The sequence below is a fragment of the Cyprinodon tularosa genome, unplaced genomic scaffold (genome assembly GCF_016077235.1).
Source record: "Cyprinodon tularosa strain WSP-4 unplaced genomic scaffold, ASM1607723v1 ctg304, whole genome shotgun sequence".
NCBI classification, from domain to species: domain Eukaryota; kingdom Metazoa; phylum Chordata; class Actinopteri; order Cyprinodontiformes; family Cyprinodontidae; genus Cyprinodon; species Cyprinodon tularosa.
In genome coordinates, this window is record NW_024039013.1 from 1,357,982 (window position 1) to 1,378,659 (window position 20,678).

Consider the following 20,678-nt stretch of genomic DNA (forward strand, 5'->3'; position numbering starts at 1 on the left):
ATAGATAAGATTTAAACCAGTCTAGTGCTGTTCCTTTAATTCCAACAAAATATTCAAGTCTTTCTAAAAGAATATTATGGTCAACTGTATCAAATGCAGCACTAAGATCCAACAGGACGAGCACAGATACAAGTCCATTATCTGAGGCCATGAGAATATCATTAGTGACTTTCACCAGAGCTGTTTCAGTGCTATGATGAGCTCTAAAGCCAGACTGAAACTCTTCAAAAAGTTCATTATGGTGGAAGTGATCGCAAACTTGTTTGGCAACTACTTTCTCAAGAATTTTGGATAAGAAAGGAAGATTGGATATAGGTCTATAATTGACCAAGTCATCTGGGTCAAGAGACGGTTTCTTAAGCAGAGGTTTAATTACAGAAACAAGAAACAAGCTTTGTTTTCAGGGGATTTATAAATACAGACATCAGGATAATATTGTGACAAGATGTTTAGCATTCAATGACTTGCATAGTTGCCACAGACAAAGAAAGCAGTTTGCATTATACAGTTTTGTTTTTCCTGTAATGCCTTTCACAGAAATGCTTGAGCCGCGGTCAAAGGGCGGCAAGCCGGGCGGCGAAAATAAGATTGGCACAGGAAGGAGCACCTTGAGACTTCGCTCCAAAGGTCCAGCTACAGTGGAGGATGAGGTAGGATTCTCTCTGTTTATTTTATCCTTATATAACCACTAACACAGTAATTGGATGATTCAGTGTGATTCACTGAATAATTAAAGTTTTGTCAGTCAGTTAATGACAGCTGAGCTGTAGTGTGAATGCCTCATTGAATTATTCAACCTGAGTCCAATGATTAGCTGCTCTGATGACTGTCACACTGACTTTCCACAACACATCATCTCTGTCAGTGAAATATGTGCTTCACAATGTAATTTTTAGCTACTTCCATCCTCTTTGGTTTAACATAATATAACAGGATTTTCCAAAGCATGACATAGAGTAGAAACTGCAACCAAAATTTCTAACAGGAAACTTTCTTTGGTTGATGAGAATAAAATTAATCTTATTGTAAATGTAGGTTTCCATCTCTCCAGAAGCATTTGGGTAAAACTGTGTGAAAAGCCTTGAAATAAATCATTTTATTGCAGCAGCATAATCCTAGTCTGAAAATTCAGTAAGAATTAGATTTGTGTATTCAATAGGGAAAAATACCCTAAAAATTACATGTAATATTTAAAAATTCACCAGCCATTTAACTTTTATTTAATGATTTTTCCTGATGTTTCCAAGAGTTGATGATGGCAAACGCGAGATAGCTGGTTAAAGCTTATTTCTTTTTTTCCTTTTTTCATATTGCAGCGTGAGACTATGCTACCGCAATAGATTACCTTTATTTTAATGCTTTTTACATGTCTTTAAAAAGCCAGGACTCCTGGTAATATAACATGTTTAAAAGAAAGAAGAATACCCTAATTTTGACCAAAGTTCAAGTGAGATTTAGTTGTATGTGATTTTTCTTTTTTTGATTTATATGAAGAATTGAAGAAACCAACATTTATCAAGTGGTATTTTAGCTATGAAAGCTTTTACTTTTAGCTGGTCTCTATCATAAATAGGAGTTTCATAAACATAAACATAAACAAGCAATAGCTTGAGTTTACTTTTGTGTTTAAAAAAACTTGACCAAATATTTGGAACCGTTTTTGTTTTGCAGCCGACAGAGTTTGATGAGAAAGCAATAAAGAAAGTAGATGACCTCCTGGAGAGCTACATGGGGATCAGAGACACCGAGCTCGGTAAGTTTATTAACATCAATGGATGCAGTTCATGATATTAGAACGAATGCAGTGATGTCATAAAAAGAAGTCCAGACCAGGCTGCATCCGAACGTCCGCCCTCACCCCCCAATCAGCATTTAGAGCGGGACTTTATATTGAACTCAGTTAACTGACCCGTGGACAGATGATCACTGCTTTTCGCTCCCCGATGGTCACGTGACTCCGCCTCTCCACACAGTGCCTGCGCCATCTTTGTTCTTTCTTGGCACACAACAAATCCCATGGTGCTTTGCAAGGAGAGCTCTTTCAAAGCGTTCTAGGATATATCGGCTCGTCTAGTGACCATGGATGATCACTACTTTAGGTGCATGAATTTTAAGTCCACTACTTTTTCATCCAGTAAACATTTTAACACTCGTGCAATATGGCTTAACCACTGTGTAGTGCCCTATATAGGGATTAGGGCGGATCTTTGGACAAAGTCTTTGATTCTACATGATGGAAAGGACATACGCCTCTCTGAAGGTTGATAGGTCTCTTAAAAAACAAAACTTTCTTTGTTTTTAGTGATTTTAAGTAATTTTCCTGCATTTGTTTTATGTTCAGTTGGTCATGAACATTAACAGAAATCCCATATGTCCGTCCGTCTCCTCCAGCTTATTGGGAATCCCAAGCTGTTCTCAGGTCAGACAGGATTTTTAGTCCCTCCAGCAGGTCCTGGATCTTTCCTAGGTTTCCTTCCAGTGGGATGAACCTTGAAAACCTCCAAAGGAGAAGAACTAAGGAGGCTTTGCTGATAATGTGGAGAAACAAAAGCTCTACTCCAGAGCTCTTCCACCATCCTACAGAGGAAGCTCATTTTAGCCTATTACCTGCAGGATCTTGTTCATCCAGACTTCAAAGCTCATGATAGGAGCTGAGGGTGGAAACATATGCTGCCTTCATGTGGTCTGGTAAACATGATCCTTACCACTCATAAAGTGGAAAATAGCAGCATATTGTGTTCAAATGCTTTTGTTGTGGTAGAGAAGAGAAACATGTTGGATCCAAATATTATCCTGACCTGCTACTTGGGCAAGACAGTTATAGACTTCCCTAATTCATCTGCTACAGGAAGGAGAGGATGCATGAAATCCATCGACTGACCACTACCTGATAAAATCAAATAATGGTCATTTCAAAAAAGAAAGTTTAAATGGTGATGTGTGTATATGTATTTAAAAATATATATGTCACAGCATTGTGAAGGCAGCAAACCCAATAGGAGAGAATGTTTAACGATACAGAATCGTTTTGCTGATATTATCAGTCCATTAGTCAGAAGAGAACTATTATTTCTTTCCTTTTCTCTCTAGCCGCTACAATGGTAGAAGTCGGCCGGGACAAGAAGAACCCAGACGAGTTCGCCATGGCTCTGGACGAGACCCTCGGAGACTTCGCCTTCCCTGACGAGTTTGTCTTCGACGTGTGGGGGGCTATCGGAGACGCCAAGCAGGGGAGACTTTAGGTTTTCTGCTGCCCCCACCCCCCCACACACTCCTCTCCCACCTCACCTCTCTGAAGCCGACTGGACAAACAGGCAGGCTGACGTGTTGACATAGACAAATTATTTAACGTGTTAAGTTATCAGGAATCCATTTTCGGACACTTGACCTGCCTCCAGTGTGCACAAGGTTGAGTATCGAGTCCAGATGTGGCATAAAGTTCTTGGACAGCCCCCCCTTAACTCAGACGTTCATCACAGCAGCTACAAATTGCACCTTCCTAACCTTAAATTCCCTGTGTCATACTCCGAATCTATTTTCTAGTTGTTTATATTTGGATAAACAAATGTGCGGCACATCTTTTTATAGAATTTTTTTAAATATATAAGAATGCTGCTGATTTTACAGCAGCATTGTGTAATTAGAATAATTATATAGATTCACTTCCATCTTTCTAGTAGTCACATCCAGTAGCAGATGACTTGGGATCATTTCTCGGCTCCTATCTGTTGAGCATTTTCTGTTTAAATGGCCGTTGCCATGTCGATGACGGACCTTCCTCATGATTTTACTGTGTTTTAGTCTAATGGTTATATTTAGATTCGTTTGAACTTTTCATGTGAATTATTGTCTTATAAAAAACCCACAAAGTTGTGGTTATAATGAAAAGGCTTATAGATCTAGGATTGTCCGTAGCCATGTAGGCCATCAACCATAAGGGATCACTGTTGTTGCATTTCAATAAAAAAGTGACATATTGTAATGGTTTCAGTTGTCTTTAATACACTAGCCTCAAAATGACTCTGTACAACAAACCTTTATTTGGCACGTGTATAAAATACATCAAGACATGAAGTCGGCTTTTGTTTCCTTTTAAGAGTAAAAAAAGACTTGATTTTTCCCTCACATGCATCAGAAACAAAACGGCAAAGCTTGTACACAGCAGGATTATATAGGATTCAAAGAAAGTAAAAAACTGGGTTTAATGTCTGTATGTACATGGCGAATGGGCTGGTAAATTACAGTAGATCATCTCTGGAAGCACGTCACTGAAGGTGTTAAAATATTTGACTTGAAGAACCAGAAAGAGACAAGCTTCTTCCAACAAATATTAGTTAGCACTTCATTTCCATTAAAATGCAGCTCATCTTTGGCTTAACAGTCTTTTTTGTTTTTTCCCTGGTAGTTTTTAAATGTCAGGAGTGGACCAAAAGCATCTTTAACAGGGAAACTAAACAAATTCTCTCAATTTAATGCAGCCTTTTGTTTTTTTCAGTCCTGGTGAGAAGACGGTCATGGTTTTAAACATGTCTCTGCTTTTTACAGTTCTATAGATGTCTAGTTGACCCAATTTAGAGATGGGAGCTCCACTTTTAAAAATGGTTCACAATCCAGGCTCAACGAATTGATATTTTAGCTCATGATGCTCCAAAAAAAAAAAAATAGAATATCAGGCAAAATAAAGGATCATTCATCAGGTGAATATTATACAACTTAAAGTATTGGCACAAAATGCACTACTAAAACAAACTGTATTCATATACTTTAGTATTTAAAACAAACTTTAAACCTAAAAGCTTTGCAGTGTATGTTAGTTAATATTACATTAATAATCTGCATACACTAACATCCAGTCGGAAGCATTTTCTCTGCAGATAAACTTTCCAATTTCAGACGGGAAAAAAAAAATATTTGGCCTACAAAAAACGGAGAAGTCAGATTTGAATTGCGATACCTGGATTGGATCAGAACCTAAAACCAGTTCTGTTTATTAACCCAGTAGTGCTGCAACAGGAACGTGTCTAAAACCTGCAGACCACCTACACCTGAGGGCCCAGAGCTCGAGCCTCCAGGGCCATCCTACCATGTTTTCCAAAACACCAAATGTTTCTAACACAGAATTGAAACAATGATTTAAAAATCCCAACGAAACTGCTTGATCTCTTAAATCAGATTTGACCGAATTAAACTGTTTTACTTCCAGTTTAAAAAAACTTTCAGTTTTCCTGAGATTTTCTCTCTTTAGGAAAAATGTTAAATTACCCCATGAATCTAGGCCTTACTTTCAAATAATGACTAATTTACAGATCAAATGCTGATTTCTTCATTAGCATAAATAACATGGCTAATTTGTCTGTTTCTGTACCTGTATATGTCAAAGAAAGAAACAAAAAAACAAAAATTCAATGCATTAAACAGTATTCACAGCTGGAATCTAACAATAAATGAAAGTTAACAAGACGGACTAGAGTCGCTTATATCCTCTACTGACAGAAAATACAGTAAAATGCTTTGACATTTAGTAAAGAGTAACTTAGAAACATTCATGATTAAAAAAGAAATACGATTGCAGAGCTGGGAAAACCATGCAGGACGGAAAGGAACACTCATGCACACGTGGGTTTAAAAATCATCTGAGACTAAACCTACGTTCTATCGTTGGATGTATAAATATTCAAAGGGACTTGATGGAAGGATCTCAGCAGCTGATGTAGAGGAAGTGTAGCCCTTGCAGCGTTGATGGAGCCCCCCTCTCTCCTCTTTATTTCCACTCCTCACAGCTCGTCTCCTGTGTGGCCTTGTTTAAAGGCATCACCGGTCAACTTCTCCTGCGCCTCCTTCATACCAGACAGCACTGAGAAACAGAGAGGAGCCAAAGGAAGACAGCAGATCAGTAAAGAAAGCTCTTCAAACGGCTTGATATAACGGTCTGTTTTCTAAAAGGCCAAATTTGACTGAACAGGGTTTATACAGGAGTGAATAACTCTAACTTAATGCTTTTTAATGCTCTTTTGATGCTCTCAAAAAATAATTTTAATGCTACCAACAGGTACCCGTCGACAGGCTGCAGTCATGTCTCGAATTCCTCATTCCGCATTTATAAAACTACAAACAGGAGGCTTCAAGCTTGTTCCTACTTTGAGCTGCTGATGTTTTTGGTTCCAATGAGACCAGATATAATAAGTTTAAAGCTATTTAAGGTACAGAGCAAATGGTTAATTACATACATCTCTCATGTCCCTGGATGAGTTTAATGTTTCCTCCAATAAATTCTATTCAACCATTGCATTATGTTTTCCCCCTAATTTTCAAGCTATTTGAAGCAAATATTACAGAATAATCTGAGTGGTTCCGCTAGAAGGATTACAGAGAAAAGAGTGGAAAATAAAGCTCCTAAAATGCAGAGAAAACCACAAAGAAACCCTACAGACCCACTGATCAACATTTTTAAAGTTTAAATAAATTTTTATTGCTTGAAATATAGAAAATACATTTACTGAATATGTTTGCACCACAGAGAAGCTGTTCAATCTGGAGTGTTACCTTGTTCTGCTGTGCTGTAAAAGTACTTGTAATTGGGATTCCCGTTTCTGTTGGTGATTTCTGGATGAACTTTGCCGCTGGGATCTGGGAGCAGAAGAAAAGTCACAGAGAAAACTTTCTTTACTCTAACCTGGAATATAAACACAAGCTTGCAAGTTCAGCCATTTCACAGACTGCTCTATTTTCATTGCTTGATCCAAGTTAATCCTTAACTCTTCTTTAAACATCAAATAGATGATAAAAAACTGAAACCAAACCATGAGCTTTCTTCATTCACAGATATAAGAAAACAAAACAATACAAAAAAAACTATTCTGACTCATCCAGAGTGTTGCATTCACTTAGCAAAGAAAACAACTAAGCTACTAAACAGTTACAGGGACTATAGCTACAATATAATAATAAAATGGCAATTAAATTTCTAAAATAATTTCAATAAAAGAATAAAAATGTACTAGTGCAATTTGAAAGAGAAAAAAACACCTTTACTACCTTAAAAATGTCTTAAAGACATTGTAAGGAAAAAAAAAATAGACCACTTTGATTTTAGATATAATAGCTTAAATTAAAAAGAAAAACCAAATGTATAAAGGTTTCTTAAATACCAGGTTGAAACAATTACTCAAATGATAGTGAACTCAGTAATTATTACAAGGAGTTTAGTAGCTCTAAAAATGGGCCATTTGCTCTAAAAACTAACTTAATTCATAATTAGGCAAGAAGATTTGAATATATAAATATTTCACCTTAAGTATAAAAAAAAACTGGCCTGCAAGTAAGCAGTAGGTAGAATCCTTCAGCTGGCATTTTAAGCTCAGTTCGCTTCAAATATATAACCTCCTCAGTATCAGGAAAATATGAGGCAGAGAGCATCAAGAACCAAACGTTATGGACCACAACTGGCTCTGAAGCTCTTTTATAACTCAAACAGTTGCCATTTACTTGCTACAAATATTATCCATTGGAGCAAACAAAGCGATAACCAACAGGAGGTCAGAAGCTGATCCAGCTTCGCTGGTTAAAACTTAAACTAGAAGGAACAAAATCTCATTTGAGGCTAGCTTATGACCTAAAAACCATAAGGTTGTTCAAATAGAATAGATTCTGGTCAACAGATATAATGAATCACTGATTAAAACTAAGGGTTTTTTCCCCCCTTACTGAACAGGAAGTAGAGATGAAATCTGTTTTCATAACAGTTTTATTTCTCGTCTGGCTCAGCTGTTAAAAAAATAAACGATCTTTGCAAATATTTCCTGAAATATTCAGACAGACATCTGAGCACTGACTGCAAACATTGTTGGAACATCAACATTATTGGGGCCTGTAGTGTTTACCGAAGCTCAGCTCCAGTTATCAGTATCATCAGGTACTATAGAGAATATCTATGTGCTGTTGTCAGAACATGTTTGAAATATCTTCGCTTCTAAACCTGATGATAACTACAGCCACCCCCCCACAGGAATCTAGTGGGCCGCCCCAGTCAGCGGGCTTTTCGTACCGAGGAAGAGAATCCGAGGAATGTAGCCACCATCTGGGCTGAAGGCTTCATCCTTTGGCTCCTCTTCATCCTGTGTAAATACAATAAACATTTGCAGACTGAATACAAGGAGTTTGAGCACTGGTTAGTGGAGGAAATTGTGAGACAATTCTGACTAGGTGAGACAAAAATAATAATAAAGGATTGATGTCTAACATATTGAGAGATGGTGCAGCAGCTCCTTACCTCCAGGTTCACCATTATAAAGTTGTGTGCCAGTTCAGAGATCTCCTTGGATTCAGCAAATTTGGGCTTTAGAGCTGAAAATACAACAGAGGTGTTTAAGAAAAAAGTTATTTCGTGATAATATTTTAATGTTTTCAATTTAAGCCTTAAAACATAATACCACATTTAGAAAAACCTTCCAATACTTAAGCTTTGAGATCATCCTAATCTGGCATTTTCCAAACATCTTGTTTCTTTTTAAGCTTTTGATTCCATTTCAATTTCAAATTTTTTTTTTTTTTTTATTAACCCTGAATGAATCCCTAAATATAATTAGGGTTACATATTTTTTTCCAACATATGTGTTCCTGTGTTGTGCTCTTTAGAAAGTTTTCCCGGTAAGGTTTCTCTTATATTCCTCTTTATAGCCAGTTCATTAATTCCCTGCTTGCCTTGACTTCGGAAGCATCCTGTGCTCAGCGTAGCAGGATTACTTTCAGCCTATCCAGTTTAACCAATCCACCTTGCCAATCAGGATCAGCTGTACCACGACTCACTAACTCAACTCAGCATGAACTGATCATGAATCTGTGAGCCTGCACGTATAAAGGGGCGGGTTCAAGGTAGAAGACCAATCACAACCATGAGCGCAGAAGGGAGAGCGCCATATTTCTCCTGTGAGGAACAAAAACTCCTCCTACAGAATTACGTAGAAAAATGAAAAGTCAAACACAGTGGCAGCATGAATGAGATTTCAAATGACTAGCAAAGGATTGCCGACTACATAAATATGCAACTTCGCATCAGTGGCATCTAAAGCTGCCAGTTACCCAATCACTGTACTATATGTTAATTACGATCCCCTCGGGAGTGAAAAGGACTTAGGAGATAAAAATCCAACAGAAAAACCATCATTTCATCTGTTTAGTTGGACTTTTTCATAACGTTTGGGCTCCAATAAAGCTGGAAGCTGATGCCACAATTGCATCATATCAATAAAAGAAGTGATCAGTCTGAAAGTCATCCAGATGTTTGAGTTGAAAATCTGCTCTGCTTTTAAAGCAGTGAAAGTCCTCAAATTCAGCCCAAAATATACACAAATGTATAAATGCATTTTCTACTTCAATGAAACTTTGTGGCATTTCCGTTTCACCTCTCCTTTATATCACCAATGTTCCATTTCACAGAAACTTTACAGCCTTCTTCTTAGTGTTTTTTCTTTACCTGGCAGTTTACCAATACCATACAAGTGAAAACCTGCATTGCTCATATCCTTATAGCGATCATGTAAAAGATCTTCTCACAATTAGTGCTCTGATTTTTATTTTCTTATAGGTATGTTTTTTTCTTTTTTTTTATTTAGATTCATATAACAATTATATAAGAAACAAGTGAATGCCAGCATTTATGAGGACATTATACAGGAGAAAACAAATGCAGAATAGTACAAGGCTGGTGTGTCAAAAAGGAGGAAGAATAAAATAAATCTAAAACTATTCAATTTTTTGTTTTAACTGCTATTTTATTGTGAGGATGTTTTGTTTTGTTTTCTAAACAGCTGATTGGCTGTTGGGTGGGGCTTTTTCTAGGATTCAGGATCGCTAGCCTGTCCCGAAGCAGGTTTACCATTCAGAGTCCGTTACCATGGTGACTAGCCTAGCTGAAAACTAATCCAGCTTTGTGGTACCAAAAAGTCAGGGTTGAGGCTTATTTGTCTCGCAAACACAGTAATCCTGCCTCATGTTACAGGCCTCAGGCCTCTGCTGAGATGAATTACATGAATCTCTATGAGCTTGAATTTATACCAAGGTCTCATTTATTAGGAGATGTTTTCCAGTAAATTACCTTTGCAGGCTCCACACCAGCTCTTGTGGATGATGACCATGACTGGTAGCCCGCTGTCAAAGCAATCAGAAAATGAACATCTCTCAGAGTAACAGCTTTTTGTACACAGTGGTCATTGTTTGTCAGCTGACATGAAGGTGTGGTGTTCCTCTTTTTAGACCAAGGGTTAATGTTTGCTCAACTGAAAGCAGAGTTACCTGGCCTCAGCCTCTTTCTTCCCATCTTCCAGTGTCCTCCAGTGGATGTTATCTCCAAACCCTGTCAGAACAAAGAACTGGTGTCATATTTACATGCAGCAGGGTGGGTCTGAACACCTGAGGTCACAACACCAACCTAAAGACTTCTGCTTTAATACTAGACTTAAAAAAAAGGTGAAGTTGTGGTAACTTGTGTTTTAACGAACTAAATAAAAAGTATATATCTCAGATATCAGAGCTTTTTCTGGTAGAATCAGTTTCTGGCTATGGTCTTCAAGGCAGACACTTTAAAAACCCATTTGGAAACAAGAATTTACTTCAATCTATAATAGGAATGTTAGGATTTAAAAAAGCAAAGTGATATGTTTGACATTTTCTTATAAACTGTCCAGAACAGAAAATAAATTGAATCCAGAGGGGATGGGCACAAAGATACCTTCCATGGTACAGAACATCTGGGCTCAGTTGTAATGCTTTTCTGAACAAACTACGGATAAGTTATGTTTCCTCTACAAATTGTTCTCTCCCATCATAAAAACAACGGACACTCCTGCCCTGGTTACACTGCATTTAGCTCCATCTCTTTCCTGAATGGAGCCAAAAACAGAGCCAATGCCTGTGTATAATCTTCTTGTTTAATGCCCTAAAGAGCAAATCTTTGACCCTGAGCCTCTGTGTTTGGCTTACAGGAAGGAATCAATCACAGACCCATTGCTACTGGTAACTTTGTCTGATGTTTTTTTTCTTAAAAAGGAGTTTGCCTTTCAGACAAAGCTTATGTGTTCACCTGCCTTTCGATGTAAATCCCTGAAGGGAGAGATTTTGAGGGATTTGTTGCTGTCATTATGCTTTTTTTGTTGTTGTTCTTTTTCACCCCTCTCCACCTCACTGAAAGTGAACTAGGCCAAATGTTACCATTTTAAGTTGTCTGTTTGCTAGATCAAGTCAAAAATGGAGCTATTGCTGCTGTCAGCTGCATTTTTTTGTTTTGTTTTTTAAAGCTAAAAAGAAACTTCCAAACTTTAGGGAGACATTTTCAGTATATGAACTGTATTTTGTAAATCACATATAAAGTAAACCACACCCATTGTAGGGCTGGATATTAGTTACATTTGCAATATACCGTAATCACTATTTAAACAGATGCAATATCATAAATCGCAGAAGTCCTCATATTTGTCAGATTACATTTAAGACTGTGTTAGAATGGCTGCAATATGCAAGTTTTTCACACAAAAGTTACATTAAAGTTCTGCAACAATGGACTGCAGACAAGTTTTATGATTATTTCCCTTAATACAGCAAGCTTTCAAGAACATGAAAAAAAACTGAAACCCTGGAGAAAAAACATATAAATGCTTATTGATAATTCAGAAGAAAATAGAAATAAAATCCTAATCGTTGAAAATTGCAATTTAGATTTCCAGAAAAATCGTTCAGTCCATTTCCCTCCTTTCTCTCAAATCCACTGCATATCCTGAGTCTTTTAATGCAATAAAGTGCAGCCATTCCTCTCTGCAATGCTCGTTATTAGGCAGAGAAGTACATCAAATATTCAAATGGCTTTTACCAAGTAGCTTTCAAGTGTATGGGAGTTGTTTAAGTGAAAAAGTCACAGTTTGAACTAAAATGTTGGTGAATATATAACCATGATTATGAGTAATGTCCTGTAATGCATTTGTTCTTCAGTCAAACCCATATTGCGACAGTTTAGTTTAATTTACGCTAACAGTAAAACCGGGCGAACCAGAAATACTAGACTATTTGCCTTTGATTAACGGACACATGTTTTGAAAAGGCTTCGAGAAGTCACACAATGGGACCCTGGATGTGAACACAAAAACAAGCGTCCTTCTCTGTAGAGCACTTTCAATGAGCACAATGTCAACTTAAACCAGTTTTACGGCAAATATAAACTCACCTCTTCCACTTGCTGCTTCAACAACTTCTTGAAAACACGAAAAAGAAAGTAAAACCTGCAGCAAAGAGAAAACAACGAGGTTGACTATAGATATTTGCATTTTGGCCGTATTTGTTCGCCCACAGCCGTAGCTAACAAGTAGGGAACGTGAGCGCTGGCAACCCGGATGTCCAACCGCAATATTTCAAAATAAAATTAATTGCGTTAGTACGGCGTTGGGGTTACCTCGGGAATAGGAAAACAAAGCTAAAAAATACGTCATTGTTGTTTGTTTTTTTTCATTCATAATTATAAAACCAGTGGGATTTCTTCATTTTTGTGGTCGGTGAGTAGGTTTAATATGCATTTACTCCAGCTTAGCTTGTGTTATATTTTAATGGACGGTTTTTGCACAATGATGAGTGTTTCATCGATTAATATTGCAAAACTGACAGAAATGCAAAGACACAATTCTATTTTTGCCAACTTTCCAAGTGTGACCTGATTTGTATCTTCCGACCTAGGGTTTGGAATTCCGATTATTCAGTATATATTGAAGGCACCATAAAAGTTAGGCACCCGCCCCTTGATAATAATAGACGTGCGGTACTTGCTTCCTATTGGCCAACAGCGTTTTTTCCTCCTTCTGCGGAAAGCCCACGTGACATCACATCCACACAACCGCGTGCTTTTCTATGCTACTGTCGGTCAAGTTAGACGAGAAAATACAATTGTAAAACCGGAAATACATCCAAAAAGTTAAAATTAAAAGCCCTAATTGAGAAATAAAAACTGTTATTTAACCCTGCTCAAATCGTTTGGTTATAAGATATATCCCAAATAGCTTAGTTTTATTTATTTGAAAAAATAAAACCCATAAATTGATGATAGTTAAAAAAAAAAAAGAAAATATAGAAGTTATATTCTAGAAACCTGGACCGGAAGTTGGCTGTGCTTCTGCTACACTTTACTACGCTCCACAGCCCATGCTATTTCATTTGTAGCGATATCGCTTCAGCATACTCAGAATCCCTTATTGCAGGTAAATAAACTGTTTAAACTAGTTAAAACATCCCACGAGACTCTTTTAAAGTGTAAATGCTATGGTAAACTATTGTAAAGTCAATATTTGTTTTAGTGAAATGATTCTATGTTGTGACTTTAGCCCCATAGGTAGTATTAGCCTAATGAAGCTGTTTCAGCAAATCAGTTAGCCAGATAGGACACATGCTATTTAAAAATGGTAACGTCTAATAAAAATAATAAAAATCTATGTTTATTTATTTGTTTGGCACTCTATAGAATTGTTAGGTTTTTAATTAAGTTTTAGTACATTTGTTTTCATGTTGTTGCTGTTATTCTTATTATTTGTTCATCCGTCGCCAGCTGCATCTCTGCTGCTCTGGTTTGGATTCAGCTCGTTTTGTTTTCCAGATCACTATGAATCAAGAGAAGCTTGCCAAACTTCAAGCTCAGGTCCGAATAGGAGGAAAGGTACGGATTTCCACTTTACATCTCCCATTTGCTTAGATTGCTCTGGTTTTTAATCCAACATGTTAAGAAGTGTGTTGGTATTTTCCACCTGCCAGGTCTGACCTCAGCATTTCTATTGTCAGACAGAACATTGGCCCCTCCATCTGGGGCCCCTGGGGCTTTTGTCTCAGTTCTCTGTGAGATTTTTAGCTTCACACTAGGGGGCAATATTTGTTATTTCTGTGGTGAAAGTTTTTGCTTCCAGTGCCCCTGTACTGAAATGCTTCTTCATTTCTTGTTTGGATTCATTGCTGGCACCAAAAGTGCTAATAAAAATAATATAAAAGTAAATTGTTGGCATTGAGGCAGATTTCTACAAGGACTTAACTAAACATAATGATTTATGACTAGGGCCGGGTAAAAAAATCAATTTAATGATTAATGGTTCGATTCCTTTAGATTTTTGCAAAATCGATGTGTAAGGAATGAGATCGTTTAGTTTTAAAGTGAAGCGCGTGACGTTCACATTCAACCAGGTGTGTGCAAATGCCGACCCAAGTAACACACCGCTCAGCAAGCTGTCCCAACTGAAATCTGGAACCATTGTGGATTTAAAACAGCTAAAGATAATGTGCTGGATATGTGACATTAAGGTGACTTCCAACTACATTGAAAACGAGTGGCGCCTCGCATCTCGTGCTACAGACTACCAAGATGAAGTCAGACAGCTGCAAATATAGCAAAAATGTTGACTGAAGACATTAACAAACTGGGGCCTGACCATGAAAAACGGACAGACAGACAGACAATGCTGCAAATATGGTTTCTGCAGTGGAGATAATGCAGCTCATGCATGTCTGCTGTGTCACGTCTGCTTGTTAATGTGAGGCTTCACTTTTTCACTTTTGAGACAGTTTTGTTCACATCTCAAGTTTAAACTGTCTCATTTACGAGTTTGCACCTTATGTTTAATATGACAAGGAAAAAAAATAACATACATGAGTATTTTGAAACACAGTTGAACCTCTTTCATTATTGTAAAAACAGATCGAATCAAAATTATTCGATTCAGGACTGTATGAATCAAAATCGAATCAATTCAGCACTTTGGCCAAAATACCCAGCCCTATTTATGACCAATTGAACAATATTTTTTCAAAAGAATTATACGATTTAGTTATAAATCACATTACATATTACTTTCAATTGAATATTAAAGTCTTGCACCCATTCAGGTTTAAACATTCAACAATGTCTCATTGACCTGGAAAAACAGTTTCCTCTCATGGAAACATTTTTGTTCAAAGGTAAGGGAGCCTTTTGCACATCTTTGAACTGAACAGTGTGGTTGTGCTGTAGACGGTGGAGGTTGGATGTGTTACTTTGGGTAGTCCAGAACATTTTTCAGACAAACTTTGCATTTCATGTTCTTTTGTAATTTTGGTGCCACCGAACTGAGCATGCAGAGAGAACAATGTGCATCGTTTAAACTTGCACACCCTCGCTCAAAATCGGCCTGCCTCGCGTTCAACTCTGAAAACGTGCTCTCGGCTTCCTCTTTGCAGCCATCAGTGCACAAAGAAAAAACAGCAAAATTACTTTTATTTTTTTTTAATGTATGACGTAACGGTAAAGCAGTTTATCACTTAGGCCTACTTCTCACCTCTGCCGATAAATGTCTGGAACCATTGCTGCAGTGTTTTATACCCCCCTAAGATTCCTGCCCTCCTTATGGTAAAGAATCGCAATAAGCCAAACTCTAACATTGCCATAGAAAATGCCTTGACTAGTTTTTCAGTATCAAGGTTTCTATTTCTAATTCCAGAAGTGAAATGAATCAATTCTAGAGACCTGAACTTAAATGATCCTGATAAAAGATAACACCAAACTTTATTATCTGAGATCAATTTAATCCCATCCAAATGAAGTTACTGACTAATGAGCTTCTTTTTCAAAGAACTCTGGTCCAAAGACAATAACTTCTGTTTTGTCTGCATTCAGGAGCAGAAAGATAAAGAGTCATCCGGGTTTTTATTTCTTCAAGACTTGCCTTTAGTCTATGTAATGGGTTAGCTTCATTTGGATTTATAGACCGACGTAGCTGAGTATCAACAGCATAATAATTTATATTAACCCCATGCTGTCTAATATTTTTACCAAGTGGGAGCATCTATAAAGTATAGAGAATTGGTCCTGTCACTCCGTTAATCATTAACGAGAACAAATGTAAATCTGTCAGATAAATTAGATTTTTAACCAGCCTAGTGCTGTTTCCTTAATTCCTACAGACCGTTTAAGCCTTTCTAAAAGAATATTGTGATCACCTGTATCATTTTTTATTTTTTTTTATAAGGGAAAAGAGAGTGAGCTCTGATCATTACCATCCAATCATTTTCTGTCTCGCTTATCCAAAGCGGGTTCGCAAGGGATGCTGTGCCTATGTCCAGCTGTCTGTGGGCGAGATCATTATTAATCCACTAAAACATTTTCTTACTGCCTTTATTAACTAAAAATATTAACATCTACTGGCGGAAGATGTTCCATTTGATATCCTGTTACCTGCCTTAAATTCACTTTCAGCCGATGCAAACTGCAACAGGAAATCCCAGACAGCCCTGCTAGCTTCAGAGCTCACTAGTGCCTCCCTTCGCCATCTCCAGCGGTATGCGGTTGGGGGGAACAGAACATTTCGATAGGATCATAATCCTGATGAACTGACTGACTGCATAGGGTCGTCGTACATCCAGAGCGCCTCACCTCTAAATGTACAACCATCCAAGACAAGTCTTTGCAGTCTCTTTTTTTGATGCTGAAAATGCGTTTGATCTGAACTAAGCATAGGAGGACAAGTCCAGATAAAAGTCCATTATATGAGGCCATGAGAATATCAGGATCTTTCATCAGTGCTGTGATGAGCTCTAAAACCTGACTGAAGCTCTTAGTCATCACACTGTAAGCAACTATTTTGTTGCTATATGTACATAAGAAAGGAAGTTAGGAAATATGTCTATAATTGATAAAGTTGTTTAGATCGAGAGATCGTATCTTAAGTAAAGGTTTAATTACAGCTTCCGTAGAAGTTTTAGATTTGTATCCCTGTTACAGGGATCAGTTAATCACATCTAAAATGGAGGAGGAAATTAGTGGAAATACTCCCTTTAAATTACTTGGTTGGAACTGGATCTAACGTAAAACTTGAAAGCTTAGATGAAGTTAATACTGCTAACTCTGGAAGGTTAATTGGATCTAAAACAGGTTCTACAGATACTCCCCAGGGTTCAGTTATACCTTTAAAAGACCAATCTGAGGTTTTTTAAACACAGAACTGACATTAAAGTCAGGATAGGCGACTTGAACTGATGCCACTAGTTTTCCTGATTCCGTTTTTTCATTTAATCCTCCTTTTTTGATATTTAAATCAGTTTTTTTTTCTGTCTCCCAGGGGACTGCACGCAGGAAGAAAAAGGTTGTTCACAAAACGGCGACAGCTGATGATAAAAAGCTGCAGGGCTCGCTGAAGAAGCTGGCAGTGAACAACATCGCAGGGATAGAGGAGGTGAGAGCTCGGGAGAAAAACCCGACGTCAAATTTTCACTGTTTAGATATGTTTTGTCTCCGCTTCCTGAATCTTTTATCAAGCGTTGTGTCGTAAGACATAAGGGAAGATGAAAGTCAGAGTAAAGTCTTCCCCTGTCGTTTTAATATCCACTTTATAAGGACTTTCAGCTCACAGACTTTCAGCTAACACACGGTTTGAAAAAAATCTAATCTAAATAATCCTTTGGAGTTGAGACTGTTGCATGGCGTCTCTCATCAAAACTGTTTTTCATCTTAAGGTGAATATGATAAAAGACGATGGGACGGTGGTTCACTTCAACAACCCCAAAGTTCAGGCTTCTCTGTCGGCCAACACCTTCGCCATCACAGGACACGCCGAGACCAAACAGCTGACGGAGATGCTGCCGGGCATCCTGAGCCAGCTGGGAGCCGACAGCCTCAGCAGCCTGCGCAAACTGGCCGAGCAGTTCCCACGGCAATGTGAGCATGCTGCTAAAACACCCCCCCTGGTTGGGTTATCGGCTGGGTTTCCATGCCGGGTTGCAAGATTCCTGTTGAATTTGTGTGCAGCAGGAGTAGCAGGCTCATCACACCATGCTACCACCACTGCTGTGTTTCACCTTGGAGGTCTTGGTTTTAGGGTGACGTTCAGTGTTGAGTTGCACCACGTTTTCTGCTTGCTCTCCTTAATTATTTAATGTTTTGCTCTTGTATAAAAGACTGCAAACTGCGCAGCCTTCAAGCACACCACATTTCACCATGTTTTTAAGGCAAGAATTTTGTTCTTTGAGGAAAGCCTCTTGTTTTTTTGGACGTTAGAGTAATAATAATCTAATCTGGAATCATTAAATCTGACCAAACTAATCAAATTCAAGAGTAAATTGTAATTAAAAAAATTAAAGTGTGATCTTAAGAAATAAGAAAAACTTGCAAGCAGGTTTTTAAAACTGAATTAGATGACACTCCTGATTAAAAACAGGACCTGAGGCTTATAACTTCTTAATTGAAGGAAAATCCACTAAGAGGTGGAGAGGGAAGCATTTCCCTTATTCCACAAGCAAACACATACTGTAAAAGACTCAGACTTTACCTGCTGGTTTGGGGTGAATTTTAAAGATATTTTTTGCTCTAGCAAATTTTTTTGGTGACAGATTTCTACTGCAGTATTTAGCAAACCTTCAGCTGCGAGGGGAAAAATGAAGGATTAGTTAGGAAAGTTCTGGAAGGGTTGCATAACAGATCTAGGGGAGAGTTTGCAAAAGTCAGAACTGATATATGAACAAAAATCCTTTCAAATGCTGTTTAGTAGAATCTGATTACATGATTTGATTCTTCACAAGCTACAGAAATGTATGCAGTTTGTTTTTGTTAGATAATCCAAGAACTGTTTGTTTATTATATTTTTTATGATGTTTCTGCAGCAATGGAGCTGAAAACCGTCAAAGAAGAGAACGCGGAAGAGGAAGACGATGATGTACCAGGTAGAGATCCAGACAATTGCATCTTAAATAAGATCTGTTTGTAGGAGTGCTAGCTAAACAAGTTCAGGCATTGAGTTGATTTTGTTTTATTAGTTTACATCTGCTAATATGAAATGCTAACATTTTTGTTTTGTGTCTTCCAGATCTTGTGGAGAACTTTGATGAAGCATCCAAAAATGAAGCAAACTGATGAATTTGTCTTCATCAGTTGGGTGTTTTTTTTTTGTTTATTTTTTTTAATACATTTTCTTTTTTTTTAAGTTTTGCAGACTTGCAAAGGTCATTTCCTCTGGTGGGGAAACAGTTTAAGGTGCAGTGCATCACTTATAAAGAAGTGAATCACTTTAGCGTTGCTATCTGCAGAAATCCTCATATAGAAACGGTTCTGGTAGAAAGTGCGACTGGCATCTATAAGGCTCTCGTCACAAATGGCTCAAAACTTCTACAGAAATAAGCTTTTTATGCGATGAAACACAGCTGGTATTTAAGAGATTCTTTATTAAATGATGATTTAAGTAAAGTGGATGATGTGCTTGACATTGTAACGAGGGTTATGGATTTAATAAAAACTATTTTTGGGCTATTGTTGCTTATTTTTATTGCACTTTCACATCAGCTAAAGAGAACATAATGCCATCCATAGTATCTACATGTATGAAGCAATTAAGTACAGTGTAAGTCCTTTAATAAACTTATAAGAGTAACTTTGATCCATTTTATCACTTGATGTTTTCGATTGGATTTTTATATTATGAACTAAAATTGTGAACAATCCAGATTTTCAAAATTGAATACCAAAAATAAAAGTTAAGCTTCCTTTAGCATAAAGTGGTTCATCTTAGGTCTGTAAATAATATTTTAGATCCTCCTGTGTATAATTTAACCTCAGCATAGATATATATATAGTGGTTCTGCATCTGCCCTCAGTATGAAACAACTACAGACCTACCAAGATCTTCCTTAACTAAAAATCCAAGGATAAAGAAACCAGTGGTAGTTATACGGGTAACGCTTTTGTTTACAGTACACCAATAAAGATGTAATAACATGTTAAAAAGATAGCAAGTCACACTATATTACCTGGTAACAAGAAAAACTCTATTTGGTAATAATCCCAAAATTAAGGTATATATGCAGGTAATTACCTGCATGGTATTACAATTGTATGTTACTATATAACAATGGACCCTTTTAGTGGGTAATTCCCATTAGGTTGCAACATAGGTTTCTATTATTGGCCACAACCTACCAACACTTTACAGAGTAAATTGTAACTTGTGATCAGGTTAATAAATCATATAACTGAACTCAAGTTACATATAAATAAGAGTTTAGTTAAGAAAATTGGCTTGCCGTCTTCTAGGTTGGTTTTCTGTTTATGCCAAGTAATAAACTGCATTTTACTAGACACATTATTGCTCTCGGTGAAATGACTGAGTTACTCGTAATAACGGTTTGATATCTAAGAAGTCTGACTTTACCTTGTCAGACTAAAATTTGAAGCACCAGCACTGACCAAAAATCTCCATAAAACGTTTCTTATCTAGTAATATGTTAGTTGCTAAGTTATTACCATGTTATTGCATAGTTATTAATGTACTGAAAAGGAAAGTGTTACCGTTCTACTTTATATTTCCCACCAAACATACAGCGGGACACCTCAACCATGCCGAAGAGGATGGGGTCATAAACTCAGGTTCTTGTCAACATGATGGATACCATTTTTGATACCATGGGGATTCAAAAAATGCCAATTAAAGACATAAAAATATATGTATTCATATTTTAAAAACTTTTTCTGTCTAAGCATAAAAACATGCTTTCTCAAATGAATACAGATTCTACTGGTTAAATAAGTAAGCAAATAAACAGAAAACAACCACATTTTTAAAACTATTACGCAATACTTTATTTTAACGTGCAAATCTAGAAATGTAAAAGTAACAGTTGCAAAACTGTGCAAACACTAATCACAG

The 20,678-nt window shown here is 37.2% G+C and overlaps 3 protein-coding genes across 5 annotated transcripts in view; 2 read left to right on the forward strand and 1 right to left on the reverse strand.

Annotated features, from left to right (window-relative positions):
• Positions 1 to 3,982, forward strand: part of gipc2 (GIPC PDZ domain containing family, member 2) — a 26,484-nt gene extending 22,502 nt beyond the window's left edge. Inside the window, exons 4-6 of the mRNA XM_038291901.1 lie at positions 538 to 650; positions 1,672 to 1,753; positions 3,091 to 3,982. Coding sequence (XP_038147829.1) covers positions 538 to 650; positions 1,672 to 1,753; positions 3,091 to 3,242 — 347 coding nt within the window. The 3' untranslated portion in view covers positions 3,243 to 3,982. The remainder of the gene's footprint in view (positions 1 to 537; positions 651 to 1,671; positions 1,754 to 3,090) is intronic.
• On the reverse strand, positions 3,980 to 12,393 carry txndc12 (thioredoxin domain containing 12 (endoplasmic reticulum)). Its single transcript, XM_038291903.1, has 7 exons — positions 12,212 to 12,393; positions 10,291 to 10,351; positions 10,094 to 10,146; positions 8,270 to 8,343; positions 8,045 to 8,114; positions 6,544 to 6,627; positions 3,980 to 5,854 (listed from the first exon to the last, which is right to left on the reverse strand). Exons 1-7 carry the CDS (start codon positions 12,309 to 12,311, stop codon positions 5,775 to 5,777), a joined length of 522 nt encoding a protein of 173 aa, XP_038147831.1. The 5' UTR covers positions 12,312 to 12,393; the 3' UTR covers positions 3,980 to 5,774.
• Positions 12,394 to 12,517: 124 nt separating this feature from the next.
• LOC119787859 (transcription factor BTF3 homolog 4-like) lies at positions 12,518 to 19,285 on the forward strand. Of its 3 annotated transcripts, none has more exons than XM_038291906.1 (6): positions 12,518 to 12,536; positions 13,625 to 13,684; positions 17,106 to 17,219; positions 17,500 to 17,701; positions 18,643 to 18,702; positions 18,846 to 19,285. In XM_038291906.1, exons 2-6 carry the CDS (start codon positions 13,631 to 13,633, stop codon positions 18,890 to 18,892), a joined length of 477 nt encoding a protein of 158 aa, XP_038147834.1. In that variant the 5' UTR covers positions 12,518 to 12,536; positions 13,625 to 13,630; the 3' UTR covers positions 18,893 to 19,285. The 3 variants fall into 3 exon arrangements, with proteins under 3 accessions (XP_038147834.1, XP_038147832.1, XP_038147833.1); XM_038291904.1 differs by lacking the exon at positions 12,518 to 12,536 and adding an exon at positions 13,096 to 13,232; XM_038291905.1 differs by lacking the exon at positions 12,518 to 12,536 and adding an exon at positions 13,135 to 13,232 and having other exon boundaries at positions 13,577 to 13,684.
• Positions 19,286 to 20,678: the final 1,393 nt, after the last annotated feature.

What these genes read in the sequence shown, in the direction of transcription:
- txndc12 (XM_038291903.1), bottom strand. Translation starts at nt 12,311, where the DNA reads ATGCAAATATCTATAGTCAACCTCGTTGTTTTCTCTTTGCTGCAGGTT. An exon ending in TCCTCGGATTCTCTTCCTCG is followed by an intron (nt 6,628 to 8,044) that starts GTACGAAAAGCC and finishes TTCTGCTCCCAG; the next exon opens with ATCCCAGCGGCAAAGTTCAT. An exon ending in TTACAGCACAGCAGAACAAG is followed by an intron (nt 5,855 to 6,543) that starts GTAACACTCCAG and finishes TCTGTTTCTCAG; the next exon opens with TGCTGTCTGGTATGAAGGAG.
- LOC119787859 (XM_038291906.1), top strand. Translation starts at nt 13,631, where the DNA reads ATGAATCAAGAGAAGCTTGCCAAACTTCAAGCTCAGGTCCGAATAGGA. An exon ending in AGGTCCGAATAGGAGGAAAG is followed by an intron (nt 13,685 to 17,105) that starts GTACGGATTTCC and finishes TCTGTCTCCCAG; the next exon opens with GGGACTGCACGCAGGAAGAA. An exon ending in GGAAGACGATGATGTACCAG is followed by an intron (nt 18,703 to 18,845) that starts GTAGAGATCCAG and finishes TGTGTCTTCCAG; the next exon opens with ATCTTGTGGAGAACTTTGAT.